The sequence below is a fragment of the Euleptes europaea genome, chromosome 14, assembly GCF_029931775.1.
Source record: "Euleptes europaea isolate rEulEur1 chromosome 14, rEulEur1.hap1, whole genome shotgun sequence".
Lineage (NCBI taxonomy): Eukaryota > Metazoa > Chordata > Lepidosauria > Squamata > Sphaerodactylidae > Euleptes > Euleptes europaea.
The window spans coordinates 32,413,728-32,427,149 of NC_079325.1; the positions used below are offsets into that span (position 1 = coordinate 32,413,728).

The window sequence follows — 13,422 nt, forward strand, 5'->3', positions numbered from 1 at the left end:
CTAGCCACGCACTGTCTCTGCAAACTGGTATTAAGTCTTTCAAGGGAACACAGTGAACAATGTAGAATTTGCATCAAGAGCTGGTGATGATTACTAGTTTCAATGGCTTATAAAAAGGGTAGAAAAATTAAGTAAGTTAGCAGTGGTTGCTTTTCTATGAGTGTCAGGCAAAATTCTTACTAAGACCCAGTGTTCTCTGCCTGCCCACAAAGCATCCCCCCAAACCTATTTCAAACATTCTGTACTGAAGGAGACACAAATATTAGTATGTGGAATTGTGTGCATCAATTGCACAAAAAGCAAATGTTGATTTCTTCTGTAAACATCGGGAGAAAGTTACCCACAGTACTACAGGGATATCATACAAGCAAACAATTGCGTTGGTATGCGTTTTTTTTTTACAACCAAAACAACTGTGGTGCCCTCTCGTGGAGGGAAGTGGAATGAAGATACAAGAAAACCACCATGAGCAGGACTGGAAATAAATAGGGAGAGGGACTACATGTTGCTGCAAAGCAGGGCTTTTCCCACCAAGCTTTCACCAGAAAAACAAAAATAACGTTTTATGTTGTGTATTTAACAACATATTTCGCAAGCCTCTGCAACACAATGCAATTTGCATCCAAATGTTAATCCTCTGATCATACTCTGATTGCAAGTGTGCTCCAGGAAACAGACAGCTCTTTTTAATTTTAGCTGGCAACATTTAAATATGGAAACTTACAAAAAAGGGAAAGACAAGTGGAGGCCATTTTGAGAAAAACAAAAACAAAAAAACATTACCATCTCCCAACAGGAGATAAAAGTCATTTTCACGAACTCTTTCCAGACGAGCTCCCTGTCCTCTCTGCCACAGGTACTGCTGCTAAGACAATATAGTGATGGGAGTAAAGTCTCGTCACGTGTCATAAATAGAGGTATCAGGCAATGAAGTCTAGAGGTCTGTTGAATCCACCTTTCCTGTTCATGTACTGCCTGCCAGGAGGGGGAAAAAAGCAAATGTAAAAGCACTGCCTATAGGTTTCAAACTTATTGATTGTAGTTAGAAGCTTTGCCTTTCCTGCCGCCCCCACCCCCCGAAAAATGAAGGCCAGGATTGTCTGGATACAAACTGTTGCCCACAACACAGGATGTGTTCTTACTGTGGAAGAGGAAAATAAACACAAACCCGATTTTTGTGTATACTTGGCAACATATATAGCGGAATGCCAAAGTGAGAGTGGCAGGTCGATTGCAGGGCCCTAAAGCTCTGGGTCTTAATAAAATGGGTTCCTCAGATGGTGGTAGACTAATCTACATAATGCCAGTGAATCTCAGGAAGGAGGGTAGAATGGGGTGAGGTTCATCTAGAAGACCTTTTACTCTCCCACAAAGCCCAATTTTAGGCGTGTTATCTGTACTTAAGGAACTCAAGTCCCCTTCAAGGCAGCTGGCTTGCTGCACTGAGTTTACGACCCTCTAACAATTTAAGTTCAGTACATTTCAGCTAGTCACCACAGATGAAGATCCTTTCCACCAAGAGACTGTCAGTCATGTGCTTCAAATTCCCCCACCCTCCCTTTTGTGGATTAACAGAAACGACAGAGAGTTCCTTTTGCACACATCCCTGAGGATCACAGAATGGTAGGCAAAACAGTATTCTCTTTAGCATAGGAGGGATCTCGGAGTCACAACCAATCTGTGCAAGTGGAAGATATGCTAACCTGTACTTCCTCTTCTGGGATACATTTATAGCATAGGCATTTACAGAGCCATCCACTTTCTTGCCCTGAAAAGGAAAAACTAAAAAAATCACCTGGGCAACAATAACCAAAGCAACACATGTGCAATCCTCCATAAATCCATTATACGGGCTTTCTGTTCTACTAATGACATTTTGTTCCTTTGTCCACTTAAAAAAGTTTGGTAAGCTTTTTAGATAAGAGATCCTGCCACAAGGACAAATTTAGACTAGTGGTTTTGAAATGTTTTTCAACGGTAGAATATCTTTTCTTCGGAGACTTGCTTGTGAGATAATTATTTTGACCCTACTTTGTGAGTCCTTTGCATTGCAAGTGTTCACAGTTTACCAGAGGGCTAGTCAGGCCAAGTAAACTGAGAGTGCAATGCAGAACACAATCAATATGCCTCCTGCAGCAGTGCGTGGGATGAGTCAACCAGGAACAACAGTTAACCTGGGAATATGGAGGATTCTTGTACAAGGCAATATGTGAACAAGTTTCTAGTAGGGTCTGGCTACTGAGGTAGGAATAGGCTCAGGTCAAAGAAGAGGAGCTAGGACTTCACATGATACCACTTGTGGAATTCAAGATCTGTGGGATTTAAGGCATTTTCAAAATTTCAGAGCAGTGTACAATAAAAAACAGTAACACATAAATGTTATTTTGTTTTGTTTTACAAAAACAGCAGCAGAAAATCAAAACAAGAAAGACCACCAGAATATTAAGAAGTGGTTTTTTACCAAGGTGGCTTTCACACACCCCTTCGGAATGCTTGAACAGATCGACCTAAATGACCTTAATGGGGGGCAAAGACCATTCCTTTGCTCAGGCAACCATGAAAAAGGCCCTGCTGCATATGGAAGCCAATGCATAACATCTGCACTTCACCCTTCTCCAAACAGCTCAAGGCAGCATACAGTTACACCCTCCTTCATTTTCTCCTCACAAGGAACCTGTAGGGTTGGTTAGGCTTGAGAAATGAGTGATGATAATAAGGTCACTCAGTGAGCTTCATGGCCAACAGCACACTTGAACCCAGATCTCTCCAGTCCCAGTCCAATCTGGTATCCCTGCAAGATGCAACTTGCCTCTTTAACTCATCTCAAACTATGGGATCTTTTCACTTTGAGATCCACAAGCCCAGGTTATTTAGGCCTTCACAGGCTAAAGCCAGCACCTTGAACTTGGCCTGGAAATATACAGGAAGCCAGCATAATTGCTTTAGCACCGGGACAATGTGTTCACACCTGCTAACACCAGACAAAAGTCTGGCTATTTCATTTTGCACTAGCTGGAGTTTCAAAATTGTATTCACCAGTAGCCCAAAGAAGAGCACACTAATCTAGAGGTCACCAAGGCAGGGATGATAGTAGCTAGAACCTGGTCTTCCAGCACAGGAGCAGCTGCCAATTTAACCAAAGTTGAAAAAGTCACTCCAGCCTACAACAAATACCTGGCAATTCTGAAAAAAAAAAAAAAGCAAAGTCCTTAACACCCCCAAACTGAAAATTTGAACTTTCAAAGGACACCTGATCTCCCCATCGAGGTCATGCCTTTTAGCTAGTCTGCCCTGACCTGGATGGCCCATGCTAGCTTGATCTCGTCAGATCTTTGAAGCTAAGCAGGATTGACCCTGGTTCACATTTGGATGGGAGAACACCAAGAAAGTCCAGGGTCACTAAGCAGAGGCAGGCAATGGCAAACCAACTCTGAATGTCTCTTGCCTTGAATACCCTATGGGTTACCATAAGTCAGTTGCGACCTGACAGCACTTTTCCCCACTACCAACACATCCAGCCTGAGTCAGTTTATTACCAACTTAAGGCACATTGGAGAAGGTGAAAAGGAATAGAGAGCTGGGTGTTTTCTGAATACAGATGTATTCAATAGATGACATACAGATTACATTGTACATAGATATTTCACTCCATACCTGTGGAGGATTCTCCCAGCACTTTTACAGAGATGGTAAAGAATATGGGTGATGCAATGGACCCTGAGACATCTGCACAGAATAATTCCCATGGGGCCAAACAGCAATCTCCTCAAAACATCTTCTAGATCCCCGCAAAGGAGTCGAACCACTTAAAAGATGTACCCTGCAACTCCTAACTTTGCAAGGCATTCCAAAAGAATACTGTGGTTGATTGTATTGAAAGCTGCAGAGAAAGCAAGATGAATTGAGCAGTGTCACGCTTCCTCTGTTTGTTTGCCCAATGCAAGTAATAGGTTGACCAAGGCAGTCTGTCTCAAAATCCAGCCGAACACACAGATGAAATGGACAACCAGCTTGAGCCAAGAATACCTGGAGCTGGAGGGCAACCACCTATTTGTTTGCCAAAAGAGGTAAATTTAAGACCTGCCTATAGTTATTTTGATCTCACAAACCTAAGCTTTGTTAGGGTTTTTATTTTTCAAGAAGGGTCTCATGAATACCTCCTTTTGCAATTTTTAAAGAATTCATAATCCCACTGACTCCACTAGCCCCCTCGAGCTAGCTTGACACTACTCTTAACAGGCAAGGTCTGAGAAGACAAGCAGTGGTATGAACCTGTTCAAGTGCCTGTGGTTAAAATAAATCAGATTAATCTATTTACGCCCAACATTGCCATAGGGGTCTTGGGAACAGAACTAGCAACAACGCACCATCTGCGGTGGATCAGATGTGGGTGATTCATCCCACAAAACTTCATGGAAAAGAAATGCCAGTGGGCAACTGACAGTTCATCAGATTCATTGAACCATGGCTGGATTAAGGTTCTAGTAACCTAGAACAGTTCTGTTATACAAATTGCCAACAAAATGCTGGAGGAGAAAGAATTTCTTTACTACCAACAGCATAAGGAATGTCTGGCTGAATACAGCCAAAGTTTTTTGCCACCTCCACCCTATACATCATATCAATGGTTTCATTTTAAGCACCTCCCTAGAAAATCAAGGAATTGCTTTGTATCTACAGACTTGGAGAGGGCATCTCGGCCTATGGTGCCAATGGCCCTGGGTGAAATCCCTATTGCAACTGGGGCCTTGACAGAAAAGCCTGCCAACCTGATGTTTCAAGAGCCTCCTGAATGTCCTAAACCATCAGGTGTTTTTAGGGGCAGACAGTGGGAGTTCGTTGCCCAATTAAACATTGGCAACAGTCCTTCCTTGCCCATTTTGTGAAGGGCCTGGGGTTCAGCGGTAGAGCACAGGCTCTGAATGCAGACTCAGTCCCTGACACCTCCAGTTAAAGGTTCTCAGGAAGAACTTCACCTGCCTGGGACCCTGGCAAACCACTAGTAGTCAGAGTATACAAAACTTAGATAAATGGACCTATGGTCTGACCTGCTATAAAGTCTATGTTCATATGCTTACACCTCAACCCCATTAGACTAATTCATGAAAAAAGAAAAGTGGTGTCTTGGTAGCAGTTAGCCAAGAAACCAAAAAAAATATTTGTGTCTTGAGGCAGTTTATCTGTCCTTGCATCAAACCTGGTCAATTAAATACACAGGACCATTCTGTTGCTCCTGGTTGTTGTTGTTTTAAACTAGGGGTGTCAAACATTAGGCCTGAGGGCCAGATCCGGCCCCTTGAGAGCTCTTATTTGGTCCACAAGCCAGATGAGGCAGCCAGCCCTCCCCACTCTCAATCAGGGCTGGGGAGGCATGGCCCGGGCCAGACAAGTGATGTTTATGTAATAACATCCCTTGTAGCAACTGAGTTCGACACCCCTGTTTTAAACAGTTAAACAGCAATCACAAATGAACATTTCCAGCACGATAGTTCATTGCCCCAATGAAGAGGTTCACTTCGCAAAATGTCTGTTAAGAAATGTCTTTGGTACCACTGCATTATAAGGAATCCAATCTCAATCCATAATAATTACACATCTTGGGCTAATTTGCTTAATTTCTCATTTGTTTCTATCATTAATTTATTCTAGTTTAGCTGGTCAGAGGCAAGAACTCTGCTGAGAAGCATGTGCTGCAGATTTTTTCTCAGTTCTTCTCTTACATTTGAGATGACAACATGCATAGTTCACCCATATTCACAAGAATCATGAAAGAAGGGTTCAAGAAGCTCTGTGGGGTTCCTGTGCTCCTGTAGAGTTGGACAATACATACATTCTGGCTAATTAAATTACTGACCCAAGAGGAAATATAGCTTAACTCCAAGCAGCTAAGAACCTAAGAGCCAAGCATAAGCACTTGCCTTTGTTGTGTCGAAGGATCCAAAGCCCATTGTTTTCATCATTTCTATTTCTTCCTCTGTTTTCCCCTCTAGATCTTCTTCTGGAAAGGACAACACGACAAAGAGATAAAGAAAACAGGATGCAACTAGAAGGATCTTACTATGTATGCCAATGGAGAGAAGCAAGGATCAAGAACTGCAAAGAATCACAATGCTCTAGGCACTGTTATGTTTTCCCAAGAGTAGCTTTAATCTCCAGACACATTTCTTAAAAGGCATCCTTTTCATATGATCTGGGAATTTAATCTGTATAACTTCACCGTATGTAGTGCGTCTGGTAAGATACTACATTTCTTTGCACTTTTCATTCTCTGAAACCATATGAAATACAAAGGAAGCTTTTGTGATATGTGGAGTTGCTATATATTTATTATCTAAAACCAACGCCTAGCAACTTGTCATCACATAAAAGCAACCCCACTGTGCTTTCCCGACAGCCAATCTATTATAAAACATTGCCTGACAAATGTGGCAATTTCTCAGCAACAGCTATGCTACATTGGGGGAAGATGTGCAGATTGTGCAAGCAAAGTAATCACATGGAAAGGCCCTCAGACTCAGTTCCAGCATATGCTGGCTATATGCTGCCTATAGAACCAGGAAGTCATCAAGTCAAATTCCTTGCCCAAAGACTGGTTCCTGTTCACATTAATACCCCCTCTCACAATAAACCCATATAATCCAGACCATAGGTATTGGCAAGTCAGCATTAACAAGGGACACTGAGTCAAAGTGTTATTCAGCCAAGCTTGCAAGACCACAAGGCTCAGTTTTATTACCTGTGATCTGGCGCTCTTTGCCTTTGGAGTCTTTGATTTCTTTCTTTTCGTCATTTCTTTCTTTTCGGGAAGGGGAAGAGGAGCTGGATCTGTGTCGCCGGGGAGACCTAAAATGTCAACCAAGTGCAGTTCTCATCTTAACAATGAGGAAAAATGAAGAACTACGCATTGCCAGCTTACAAGACAATAACAAAAAAGAACTTGCATATCCACAGGGTTCCAAAGGAGTGCAAACACAAAATCACGAACATTACAAGTCTAAATCTATGTGCTAGAAATTTTTCCTATCTTATCCTCCCGGACAATCACCACTATATAATTATGTTCACTCATACATAGGAACTATCCTACCACAAAGACTTTATCGCCAATGGGATCTGACAAGAGAGTGCAGGGGGCTGGACTCTACAGCCAGGTAATGAATTTTTTCTACCATAATCATATGCAGGCCTCTGCAAAAAATAAAAAAAGCTTAGGGAAGATCACAATAGATTATCTCACAATAGATTATCTCATGTTATCCTAACACCGCTGAGAGTCAATTTAGGTTCAGTGATAGCAACCAGCTCCAGGTCACCCATCTCAGTGAACAAGGATTTGAACCTTGGCAACAGTGTACAGTATCTATTGCCAAGGCCAGATGGAGAACAGGCTCTAACCAAGTACCTTCTTTGCAGCTGAGCAGCCCTCCTCCTTCCAGCTAAAACTGAAGCCAAAACAGAATAGGCGGCAGCAGCCAGGCACTCTTCATCATACATGCACCACGATCTCACTGAGGGTCTATTTTAATTGACATGTGTATTTTTAATTGCAGCAAACTGCTGAGAGCACAAACTTTTGGTTGAGAAGTGGGGTAAACATAACAAAACAATCCATGTTAGAAAAGAATTCCAATTGCTCAGCCAAACTCTGCATATGAATTTTATAGCTGTGCAGAAAACACCCTTCATTACCAGTGCAAAACACTGAACAAACCCTCTTCCTCTTTGCCAAACATTGCACATCAAAACTACTGGAGATGGTAGGTAGGAAAGTACTAAATATGGTGAAGGTTACCATGAAATGGAAGGGGAAAAAAACAGACCTTTCCTTCCCCCAGGCAAACATGTCTGCCAGCTGCCAGAGAGTAGAGGAAAGGCATTCATGCATCCCTGTTAGGTAACCATATCCAGCCATCTTTCCCCTAGAGGTTTCTAATGGCAAGAGCCATTAGCTTGCTCTGTCCTCATGCATACTGCCTACAAGAACAGCAGCTGTGAGGAATTAGTCATTTGCCTTACGGAACAGGTTAACCAGAAACTCAGCACCACTATCAGATGTCATCTTCTCACCTCGATCGCCTCCTGTGTGGTGAACGGGAACGACTTCTCCTCCTTTCTCGCTCCCGGGACCTTGACCGCTCCCGCCTCCTCCTCTCCCTCTCTCGTGAGGTAGATCTGGAGCGCCGACGTTCTTTGCAGAAATAAAGAACAAAAATTATGGGAAAAGATAACAAGGAGAGACAAAATCTTTATTACAAAAGCTTGCATTCCTGTAACTTTGGATCACTTCAGCAATAACAAACCACATGCAAACCCTTCACAAGACGAGCTTGCCTCATGATTATTTTGCAATTGATGGATTAAAGCACAGCCCCCTACTCAAAATTACTAGTATTAAATACTTAGTACCGTTCATGTACCTACTTTAAACTTAGCATAATTGTTAAAAACCTCAGCTGCATACTTGTATTAAAATATGTAAGCTTTTACAGGCTACTCAAAAGAAAATTTGGTAATTTTCTTCTTTCACTAGTTTTTGTAAATTAAAACAATGTGGCACATTCCCCTCTATGGGAGTGTGGTAGCTGTCCCATTTTGCATTCCACACCCTGCTTGTTCCAAGGAGGTCCAGGCGACTACTACTGTAGCACGCCTGCCTTCGGTTATCACAGCAGCTTCATAACGAAAGCTAACCAGAGACCCAGGTTGGCTTCCACGTGAAATTCTTCTGAGTTATGCAGCCCCTAAACGTACGCGTGGCTTGGAAAAGAAAAAGACGCAGTCCGTTGCTTACAACCTGCAACTAGCGGTGATGCGGAGAACAAAAGCGGCTGTGGAGGCAGGGAAAAGGAGGGCTGGAAAAAGTCCCTCACTGAAGGTAGAAGAAACGGAGGAGCCTCGGAGCCAGCTCGGTCGGCCCGCCCGCTGCTACAAGGCGCAGCAGTCAGGAGACGAGTCCCACTCTGGTGGATGCCAAAACCTGCTGTGGCGGCCTCGACTACTCACCCCTGCGAGGTGGAGACCTGGAACGGCTTCGGCCCATCCCGGCTTTTGCCAGTTGGAACGACGAACGACGTTTCCCTGGGCCACCTACAGGAACTTCCGGCCCGGCGGTCCGTTCCTCTTTGGTCCGGCGCGAAACATCCCTCCCTTCGTCTTCAGTTCCGCCCCTGGGATGGGCTGTTCCGATAGGTCTGAGCCAGCCGCTGACCAATCCGCGAGCAGCAACTGGAAGGTAAGTGTTAACGCACGACCCGGGGCTCCTGTGTCCTAGGAACGGGGTTCGGGTCTGTAGGGCGACGCAAAACAAACAAAGAAAAGGGCAAGAGTCCAGCAGCACCTTAAAGACTAACAAAAATATTTTCTGGCAGGGTAGGAGCTTTCGTGAGCCACAGCTCACTTCTTCAGATACAGCTGGAATGTGAATCCATCTGTCTTTTAAGGGCATAGCTGTGAATTATGCTAGGAAAAGTTGAGGGCAGCAGGAAAAGACTCAACAAGAGGTGGATTGACTCAATAAAGGAAGCCACAACCCTCAATTTGCAAGATCTAAGCAAGGCTGTCAAAGACTGGACGTTTTGGAGGACTTTCATTCATAGTAGAAAAGGGCAAGAGTCCAGTAGCACCTTAAAGACGAACAAAAATATTTTCTGGCAGGGTATGAGCTTTCGTGAGCCACAGCTCGCTTCTTCAGATATTGAAGATAATATAATCCCTGTAGCCAACCTGACAGTAGCCTGACTGCCGACTGTTCAACCGATTGAGGTTCCCAGACCATTTCCAAAGGCAGTCCCGTGTATGGTGCATTACAGTGATTGAAGATATTCAGATATTGATACAGATATTGAAGAAGTATCTGAAGAAGTGAGCCGTGGCTCACGAAAGCTCGTACCCTGCCAGAAAATATTTTTGTTAAGTCTTTAAGGTGGTACTGGACTCTTGCTCTTTTCTACTACTGCAGACAGACTAACACAGCGACCCACTGGGAATTATAAACAAAGAAAAGGATCGCAAAAAGAAAAAAAAAGGAGAGAGACCTCTCCCGGGTTTCTCCTATGACCTGTGAGAGGCGGTTTTTTTAAATTAAGTTTGCATTTTTTTAAAATGAGCGTTGTGGAGTCTCCCACCCATGTTTAGGCTTGGATCCAGAGGTACTACTTGACATGCCTTGCAGCATGAGAATCTTTTCCTGCTGTCCTTATGCGCGTATGAAAAACTGAGAGGCAGTTTAGCTGGTATGGGGTTTTAAAGATATCCAGGAGCCAGCAGGAAGGAGGATTTTCCAATTACGTTCCAACCTTCATCACTTTTACAACGCTTTTCAGCCTTTATTTAGTTTAATTCACTGGGCCGAAATTTAAATAGTTGGAGCTGGCGTGGGGGCAGCCAGATTCTTAAGAGCAGTTTATTTCAAGGCCGTTTTGATTCATGAATATAAAACGGAAAATGTGTAAGGCATTTCCTTCTAACAGTAAGATTATTATTTTTATAAAATGCTAAGCCATTATGTTTCCTTCAATATTTCCAGAAAATCTATGTTGATTGGTTCTTGTAGGTTATCCGGGCTGTGTGACCGTGGTCTTGGTATTTTCTTTCCTGACGTTTTGCCAGCAGCTGTGGCAGGCATCTTCAGAGGAGTCACACTCCTCTGAAGATGCCTTCCACAGCTGCTGGCGAAACGTCAGGAAAGAAAATACCAAGACCACGGTCACACAGCCCGGATAACCTACAAGAACCAATGAACTCTGACCGTGAAAACCTTCGACAATAATCTATGTTGAGTTTTTAATAAAATGCAGATTTATTCCAATTTAATCAATTCATAATTAAAATAGTTAAGAAACAAGGTAAATCAACGGATTAAAAAAAATAAGTGGAGAGCCTAATTATTATAAATGTGTGTTAAATTGCTTCAGCATGTACCCTGGCTCCCTTGTGTCTTCACCAGATTTTGATCTGTGTAGGGTTGCCAAGATTGGAAAATTCCTGGAGATTTGTGGGTGGAGCCTGGGGAGAGTGGTGTTTGGGTAGGGCAGGACTTCAGCAGGGTATAATGCTATAGAGAACACCCTGCAAAGTAGCCATTTTCTCCAGGGGAATGGATCCCTACTGCCTAGAGATCAGTTGTAATTATGGGAGAGCTCCAGGACCCACCTGGAGGTTGGCAGCCCTAGAGCTATAGCATAAAATTGGTCTAGAAGATTTATCCTTTGTTGATGTTAATACCTTTGAGCCATCACAACCACCAAGATCAACTGTGAATGTCTTATTGGCTGTGTCATCCACGCCCCACATGTAAACAGCAAGGGCACACAGAAATTTGGCTGTGCATAACTCTAGAACTGCCCTTTCTCATCGAAGTATGAGCCTGTACACTTTCTGTAAGTAGCATTGCATTTTCCTGATTGTGTTGGCGGGCAAAAACTGGAGTTAAACAGCCATGAGTAATTTAATTGGTGGCTTTGTTGTTATGTGCATTTTTATTTTTTTCCTAAGAAGGGGCAATAAACCAGATCTTCTCTAACGTTTTGCTGGGCTGACCCAAGACATGTTAACTCAAGAACCTGCTCACCCTAGTTTGAGAAGAGCTTGCCAGGATTCATTGACCACCTAGTCTTGCTGTAGGGTGAGATTCTCCATAGCAGCTCTCAACAGATGATTAACCTACAGTTCCAAGTGAGAGGAATGGCCTGGCCCGGCTTTTAAAAACAGTAAGTGAAGCTTCCCAGCGATTGTCCAAGAGTGATGACGACAGACATGCCCAGCAGGTGAAACTCAGCCACCCAACCATGCTATGAGGCCTTCCAGGTGCTTGACAGCTTTTTTGTTTTTGCAGTCCTGGGTAGCCAGGTATCAAAGCAGAAGGTGAATCAAGGCTGCAGTGGGGTAGTGGTAGAAAATAGAGATGTGAAGGCCTAGAAAAAAATAGTAACAATTGGACCCCCCCCCATTTTTGAGGACTTTTTTTCAGTGTAAAATTTGTAAATGGGATGGAACACTGAAACAAACACCTATGGACTATTTTCTCTTTTGTGTGTGTGTAAGGTGCCTTCAAGTCGCAGCCGACTTATGGTGACCCCTTTTGGGGTTTTCATGGCAAGAGGCTAACAGAGGTGGTTTGCCAGTGCCTTCCTCTGCACAGCAACCCTGGTATTCCTTGGTGGTTTCCCATCCAAATGCTAACCAGGGCTGACCCTGCTTAGCTTCTGAGATCTGATGAGATCAGGCTAGCCTGGGCCATTTAGACTTTTAGTATGAGTGAAATGCTTTTCAAGGCAAGGTTTTTCTCACTCAAATGTATAGCATGGACAAATTGGGACATTTGGGGAACACTGAAAAAACTCCTGTGGTTTCCCCCCCTTTTGTAGTGAGTGAAATTACAGACAAGGTTTTACTCAAAATACGTAGTATGATTATTTTTTTAATGTAAGACAATCTACAGCATAATGTATACGCTTTCAAGAATATACGCTTTCAAGAATTTTTTTTTAAAATATCAATAATGTTGGCAATTATTAATATGATGTAATGTGTTTAATGATCATGCATACTGTTTGCAGTGTCATGAAGTTTAACTTAACAATGTTATGACGTTTAGCCTTAACTTAATATCCAAGTATGCCGGTAGTCTTGTGACTGTATGAGAAAGTTTCTGTCCAAAAGATTTCATTTATTACAGAATTTATTTTCTACCTTCAATGTTTATTTTTCCTACATATCAGAGTGAAAAAAATATAAAGATTCGTGCGCTATGGAAGGATATGATGCAGCAGTTTGCAATTGTTTCTCAAGTATTGGGTATACTTGCAATTTTTTAAAGAAAATGAAGGCATTAATACTTCAAAATTCCATAAATATGTCATAGTATTTTTTTTATGTTACCTGGATTATCAATGTTTCATTTTATGTTGCTAGATCAGTAAAAGAAGTTAGGTTTGATAGGAAAACCAGTGCTGCATAGATTTCATTTCCTCCCCAAATCTGTTTTTTCCTGGAAAAAAAAGTGTTTCTTCAGTGACCTTCTGCAAATCTAGCATCTTTAGTAGAGCACTTGCTTTGCATGTGGAAGGTCCCAGGTTCAATCCTCAGCATGTCCAAGTAACGGAATCAGGTGATGCAAAAGATCTCCACTCAAATTCTTGGAGAGCTGCTGCCAGTCAGAGTGGACAATACTACCATGATAGACTAATGGCATGACTCGGTATAAAGCAGATGCATGTTGTGAGACCCCATCTGCAGTGGGGTTAGAATACCCTCTAACATTCTTTTGGACTGGGCTGCAGGAAAGCCTCAGGCCTGTGAGAAGAGGGGAGTTTGGGTTTATTTCATGCTGCCCTCTCTAATCTCACTCTACTGCTGTAGGAGAGCTCTGGCTCCTCCTGCCTTTTAAAGGATTTCCTGAGGGTGGTGCAGCCCTGGGCTCCT

General features: G+C 42.9%; 1 protein-coding gene across 1 annotated transcript; it reads right to left on the reverse strand.

Moving 5' to 3' along the window:
* Positions 1-911: 911 nt before the first annotated feature.
* Positions 912-9,049, reverse strand: SNRNP27 (small nuclear ribonucleoprotein U4/U6.U5 subunit 27). Its single transcript, XM_056860408.1, has 6 exons — positions 9,004-9,049; positions 8,068-8,188; positions 6,737-6,843; positions 5,919-5,998; positions 1,704-1,768; positions 912-975 (listed from the first exon to the last, which is right to left on the reverse strand). Exons 1-6 carry the CDS (start codon positions 9,038-9,040, stop codon positions 921-923), a joined length of 465 nt encoding a protein of 154 aa, XP_056716386.1. The 5' UTR covers positions 9,041-9,049; the 3' UTR covers positions 912-920.
* Between the last annotated feature and the right edge of the window lie 4,373 nt (positions 9,050-13,422).

Coding starts and splice junctions, on each gene's coding strand:
- SNRNP27 (XM_056860408.1), bottom strand. CDS start 9,040: ATGGGCCGAAGCCGTTCCAGGTCTCCACCTCGCAGGG. Junction 8,189..9,003: donor CAGGTCTCCACCTCGCAGGG/GTGAGTAGTCGA, acceptor ATTTCTGCAAAG/AACGTCGGCGCTCCAGATCT. Junction 6,844..8,067: donor CCACACAGGAGGCGATCGAG/GTGAGAAGATGA, acceptor TTGACATTTTAG/GTCTCCCCGGCGACACAGAT.